We start from the raw sequence: 6,422 nt of genomic DNA on the forward strand, positions 1-6,422 counted from the left end.
GCATGCTGCTCGTCATGCAATGCGGCTGAATCCATCGGCAACTCCCTCCTCAACTCTGAAGCACCTCTCCCTGTCCTTGTTTCAATCTTTTTCACAGTTTTTAAACCCCAAAGCTTTGCTCTGCCATACTCCTCATTGTTGTTTGACTGCCATACTTTTGTTCTTCTTGTTTTCAAAAATTTCGGCCGAATTTCGGCCAGTTTTTGTTAAATTTCGTTTGAAATATAAAATTTGGTTTTGTAATTTCGTCCGAGATTTTACCGTAATTTTTAAAATGACCGAATTTCGGCCATCTCGTTCAGAAGCGAAAATAAATGCAAACCGAAAGCCAAAACACAGGCTCCTGTTAGCGAAGTGACCGGCCCAACGCTAAACGTTTCCCTTATATATTTGCGGCTGCCTGTGTTTGCCCGCAGATGGCCGCACACTTGCAGCATCGATCGGTACCATCTGACAGCCGACAAGGTACGCACGCCTGATGTACTGTTTGTGTGCTTTTTAGCTTTTCCTCTTTATTTTTATATTAGGGGGTGGTAATTTTTTTTCGCGGTTGAGGGCGTGGTAGCTCTTCAAATTTGTGCCAGCTAGCTGGTTCTGCGTACGATTTTATTACGAATATACCCCACTGTTTTTGCTAATTATATCTTGGCGGCCAACGGAGTCCTACGCGCTCCATGCACGTGTGCATCTGGTCGCCCTATAGTTCCGCCGCGGGATTTGCCGGGCAAGTGCCCGTCTTCGGCGGCGGCGGTGGTCGACTTCATACTTGTGCAGCTGGCCAAAGAAGGAATAGCTAGCAAGTCATGCTTTGATCTGGCTGAGTACATGGGATGTTCTTGCCGTGTTACCATGTACTACATGGTTTGGAAAGAGCGTAGCCGGAGGATTTTCGATCACAAAGTGGTGTCGATCGGCTGTTGGCTTTGCCAGTTTGATTAGAGATGCTTTGGCTCTTTCTTGAGCCTCCTTCAGGGAGGATTTTTTGTTGCTGTGTTGTCATGGCGGGTGGCCTCGTCGGTCAGCGGCATCCAATGACTGTAATAGACCAAGAACCACTAAAGAAGAGGATGGTCTGCTCGGCATCCCTCCATCGACTCCAGTCATCAGCAACAAACTCCACGTCTCTACCTCGCCCACATGTCCTTGATCACTAACCTCCTCGCCCGCGTTGAATTCTCAACAGACAGGCCATGCTGGTACGAAATTCTTAGAAGGATGTTGATTGACAGGACAATATTTAGACTAATAAATGGAGAATAATTTACATCTATATAAAAAATCCATGCAATCATGATAGCAACATCATAAAATAATTATTCTTCACATATCGAAAGGTTCACCGCAAGAATTATACATAAGTGATCACATTCATGTGGGGCAGCTCATGTGATCTAATCAGCGAAGCACATAGAGAGATTTGCTACGTAGTTACTACTGCGAACCCATGCATAGTACAGGGGATGGACTACTCACACCTCATCAGGGAACACCAGAGGGGTTTTGTTGATGAAGATCAGTGGTGAATTCCCCTCCAGCAGGGTACCGGAGAAGCACTCGAGACAACCTTTTCTCAGATCTCGAATATCTAGAAGTGGTGGCGGCGAAAATGTTCTTCTTGAATAGGTTTGCGAATTGGGGGTATATATGGAGCTAACGGCCGAATGAGAGAGCATGGGGCACCCCCGGGCCCTCAAGCGTCTTGGCCATGTGGCCTTCCCTCGGGCCATGTGCTAAGGTCATGCGGGGGACCTAGGTTGGCCATAGGTTCCTCCTTCTGTGAGCCTTTGTCTTCTGGAAAGTTTTGACCCGTTGATTTTTCACGGATACTTCTGAGTTCCGGAAGGTTCCTAAAACCATCAGCATACAAAAATGCGATTCTTCCCTCTCGCAATTTATTAGTAGGTTAGTCCAAAAATATATCATATTGCATAAATGATAAAGAAATAAGCATAGAAACTTCAAAAGTTATAGATATATTTTGGATGTATCTATGGGGGTGGGCTTCACGACAATGAAGTACATGTAGACGTGGCCCGCGGTGGAGGTCCAGCACTGCTTCAACTGTTCCTAGGTGTATGGGGAGCTCGGAGACAAAGAAAAGACAGAGGGATACGACACCATGGCTATCCCCTTGGCCTTCCGTGACGCCTCTGCCACCAAGATCGTGTTCTTCACCCCCCTCCCCCATGCCCTACACGAGATCGAAGTCTTCCTGCATAAGGAGGAATCCCGCCTCCTCCAACTTCCTCTACATCGGTCGGCATGCTAGCGAGATGACGTCTAGGTCCCGGGGGTTCTCCCTACACCACGTCACCAGTCCTAGCCCCATGTCAGTGACCCCGAAGGGCAATGCCTCCTGAGCAACCGCTCTTTGCCACCCATTGTTGGGAGGTGCCCTCCTGATATTTCGTGACCCGTAGGATGGTGAAGAGGGGATGAGGTTGTGGACGACTGGGTAAAAGTGAAATCTCAGCAGCGGCACAAGTTGTCAAGCTTTGGGGACAACCCGGAGCATGAATCAAGCTTCAATCAGCTACAATGAGGACACCTTCACCAGCTTCGCCAAGCTTGCGCTGGTGGTTTCCCTATTTTTCAACATTTTCGTCGCCTTCCAAAAGGCTTACCACCTTCGTGTAAGCAGTCATATTGGATCCACTTTTCAGCTGGGATCTGTCCTGGTTAGTGGAGACGGGCTTCTCGCAAGCGACCACACTGAACAGGTCATCCCATCTACTCAGTAACTCGGACTCTTGCAGCCCCCGAGCATAAAATCACCTAATGGGAACATGCTATTTTAATGCTTCTCCAGAACTGTTAAAACAGAGGTCATTACATACTTTCCGTAGTGACCATAACATCGCAGAGTGCAGAAGATTATTTGCTTGCCATTTCTCATTGCAAACCTACCATTTAGCAATGGAATCATAAGTGACAACCTGCTCAATAGCAGTCAATCTACTTCTATTATTACACACTTCAGTAACAAAACACTAAAAAATGACATATCGTCAACTGTGTGACTCTTAGCAAAATTTTGCCTGGTTAGCAGCTTATCATTAGCTAATAGCCACAAAAAGATATGGGTTATGTGGGGCATAGTCAGCTGCCATATTGCAGGAGCATCCATATGTGTAACCACTCTAAACTATGGCATAACTATATCTAACAAAGTACTCCCTCCGTACTTAAAATAGTGCACTACCAACTTTGTTGGAAAGTCAAACTTTTTTATGTTTAACCGTGTTTATACAATAATACACCAACATTTATTATATCAAAGTAGTATCATTAGATTCATGATAAAATATATTTTCATCATATGCCTATTTGATTTCACAAGCATTGATATATTTTTGCACAAACTCAGTCAAACATTGACCAGGTGTAGTAGCGCACCAAGTTGGCCCATCGATCTGGCAGCCAGCTAAGCTGGGAAAAACTCTGCGCGCGAATCAATGGGGCGGAGCCGATCATCCCAACGCCTAGAAATCGTGTCAAACGGCAGACACGCTCGTCTGCCACAACCTCATTCGCGATTATTTAGTAAGTCTATGTCGACTCTCTTCCACGTCCAAGTTGTTAATACACTATAGTAGCTCAATTTAATATATGTATGTATGTATGTATGTATGTATGTATGTATGTATGCATGTATGTACATATGTACTCCCTCCGTCTCTAAATATAGGTCCTTTCAGAAATTCTATAGTATGGACTACGTACACACGGAATAAAATGAGTGAATCTACATTTTAAAGTACGTCTATATGCATCCGATATTTAGAAATGGAGTGAGTATGTTCTTCCTTGCTGTTATGCTTCCATACGTCGAATTCAATTAGTTATAGAGCCGATTTTTTTTCACGGCTCTAAATTTGCACGTTTAACTTTCAACTAAATAATTATTTAGAGTTTAATCTAATACTCATATATATCTTCATCTGCTGTTCTTCCATGTTGAATCGCGAAGAGGTTTTCCCGCAATTTTTTTTGTTAATAGTTTGAAGCGGCACCTTTTTTGAGTAACTTTGCTTGCTTTATTGGTCACTTAGACACCAAGGAATACAAGCAAAGTTTGGTGGCTCTACTAGCCACGACTGACAACCAATCGAAAGACTGATTGACGCCTTAGCTAAATCATGCGCTTCGTAAGTAGATTCAGGGATTCATGCCTAAAAGTAGCCTATTCAAAATTACTACGACTTGTCTCTATCAGCTTGATCAGTACCCCGTATGCTCGAGCCGAGCCACAATGATTGCTAATAGTTTTTCCACGTAAAAGAAAATAAAGAAATTCGCCTATAGTTTTTTTTAGAAAAATCACTAATAGTTTGGTGCACCACCTATGCTAGACAACGAGATTTCTTACTTGCACTAGCAGTTGTCCCAGTTCCCAATGAAATGAACTCGACAAACACTTGGAACTCGGTGGAATCCCAGATTCCATTAGTGTTAGATGTACATAGCTAGAAACTAAAAGATTTAAAATAATAATTCAAAATGGTTTTTAATTCATGAATTTAAAATAATGGAGTAGGTCTGATCATGTCCAATAAATCTGTGTTTCAGGCAAGCTTGAGGATTCAGATGGAGCATTGTTATGCCTAATAGCAGCAACCTGCACACTGGCCAGCAGCGTCGGCAATTTCCAATTGTTTTCATTAAGTGAGCATGGTCTTACCAACAAAGAATACTATGAGTTGGTAACTGGCACAATGGAGGTTGCTATTTGCTACCCTTATATATTTCTGAAATTGCACGAGTTCGTGCCCAATCTGCTTCCGACACCGGCTGCATTGGCGCCAATGAAGTTGTGGTTCGCGTGCCGTCCTAACGTCCGGATTTTCAGAGACACAGCCGTCCTTGTGATTATATCTTATCTGCTATTACTGGGCATCAACTTGAGCTTCGCCTGGCTCGCCATCTTTCCCGTCATGGCCATTGTTTTCATACGAGCGCTGTACTTGAAGCTCAATCATCGTAAAGTTACTCCAGGATACTCTAATGTCGACGAGAAGTCCGTCGAGACACCTGTGGAGCTTCAGATTATAGTGGTGGTGACGTTCGGAGCGCTCTTAGTGATGGATCAACTCGACGACGATGCAGCTGCGGGGTTCTCCATCTCCCAGTTCCTCCTGTTCCTGAGCTCCATTGTGGCCGCACTGACGCGAATGATGATGAAGCTGCCCGCTGACCCTTTTCCTGGCAGCGCACCGGCGTCAGAGTTGCTCCACAAGACCTTGCTTATCCTCCTGCTGGTGACGGTGCACACGGTGGCCGTGGAGTGGCTGGGCGAGGACGTGGTTCTGTTCTGCATGCCGGAAGTCGCCCCAGTGCTTCTCTGGTGCAGCCTTCACCTTGACCGCCCACGCCACAGCCCGCTCATCAGCGTCGACAAGATGAAGCCATACATGAAAGAGATCATTGCCCTGTGTGCACTGGTGGCAGCTCCTCTTTTCGCATACCTGGTGAACTCCATGGATGTTTCTGGGCTCTCCTGGTGCACGAGGATCATGGTGTCATGCGGCGTCTCAGGGGTTCTGACCTACTACCTGGCGTTCATGCTACACCACTGGCCATGGCCGGGGCGAAAACAAGCTGGCAGAAGCAAGGATGATGTGCCTTCCTCCGGCATGCTCAAGTTTTGGGCAGAGGCTGTACTCGTGGCGGCCGCATTGCTGCAGCTGCTAAGGTATCTGGTTTCTGTCCGGCTTGGTCTGCAACAATCACTGGTTGGTACACTCTGTCGAAATGCGCAACGACTTTGATAGTACACTAGTATTTTCTTGCTTGTTTGGTGTTTGGTTGGAGATAGCTAACCGGGCATGCCACCTTGTACTAGTATTTGCTTATTGTGCATATGTTGTAGTACTATGTGTTGTTAAGCCTCAGCTGCCATGCCTGTGGTTGTAGAGATTTTCAAGCATTGCTCAGGAGTCAGGACGAAATGCCATTGGAAATTAGAAGCAGCATTGGCTATGTTGTGTTTATTTTCATTGATTGTTGCACTTATATAATTATTGTACATAAATCTTTAAGGGCTGCATTTTACGGTAATGTAAACAGCAGGTGCCCAAATTTGTACCTTTTTACATGGAGCATGGTAGTACTACTACTAGCTAGTACCTAATCTATCGTACCATGTTGAGAGAGAGAGAGAGAGAGAGAGAGAGAGAGAGAGAGAGAGAGAGAGAGAGAGAGCTTTTCCAAAACTAAGCGCTCTAGCTGTGTTCTTTCTTGAATTTGCAAGGCAGTCTTGCCCCTTTACGCCAGTCTGGATGAGCGCATCCAAATGTGAGATATTGCACAATATGGAAAATTGAGCGGTTCACATATGTATTGGCTGATATGGAGCCGCTCATTGCGGTTTGAAGATTAGTGCAACACTGTGCAGTTTAAAAAGCGAAGCATTTTGTTTCGGG

The 6,422-nt window shown here is 45.2% G+C and overlaps 1 protein-coding gene across 3 annotated transcripts; it reads left to right on the forward strand.

The window, feature by feature from the left end:
* The first annotated feature begins 374 nt into the window (after positions 1-374).
* On the forward strand, positions 375-6,092 carry LOC125542312 (uncharacterized). 3 transcript variants are annotated; one of them, XM_048705297.1, is made up of 3 exons: positions 375-465; positions 3,383-3,543; positions 4,570-6,092. In XM_048705297.1, exons 2-3 carry the CDS (start codon positions 3,456-3,458, stop codon positions 5,766-5,768), a joined length of 1,287 nt encoding a protein of 428 aa, XP_048561254.1. In that variant the 5' UTR covers positions 375-465; positions 3,383-3,455; the 3' UTR covers positions 5,769-6,092. The 3 variants fall into 3 exon arrangements, with proteins under 3 accessions (XP_048561254.1, XP_048561253.1, XP_087401975.1); XM_048705296.2 differs by having other exon boundaries at positions 422-465; positions 3,368-3,543; XM_087545849.1 differs by lacking the exon at positions 3,383-3,543 and having other exon boundaries at positions 428-465.
* The last annotated feature ends 330 nt before the right edge of the window (positions 6,093-6,422 follow it).

The sequence above is a fragment of the Triticum urartu genome, chromosome 3A, assembly GCF_056163025.1.
Source record: "Triticum urartu cultivar PI428250 chromosome 3A, HENAU_Tu73, whole genome shotgun sequence".
NCBI lineage: Eukaryota > Viridiplantae > Streptophyta > Magnoliopsida > Poales > Poaceae > Triticum > Triticum urartu.

Excerpts from the sequence above, each read along its gene's own strand:
- LOC125542312 (XM_048705297.1), top strand. The coding sequence starts at position 3,456 with ATGGGGCGGAGCCGATCATCCCAACGCCTAGAAATCGTGTCAAACGGC. Across the intron at positions 3,544-4,569 it reads ACCTCATTCGCGATTATTTA|GCAAGCTTGAGGATTCAGAT; the intron begins GTAAGTCTATGT and ends TCTGTGTTTCAG.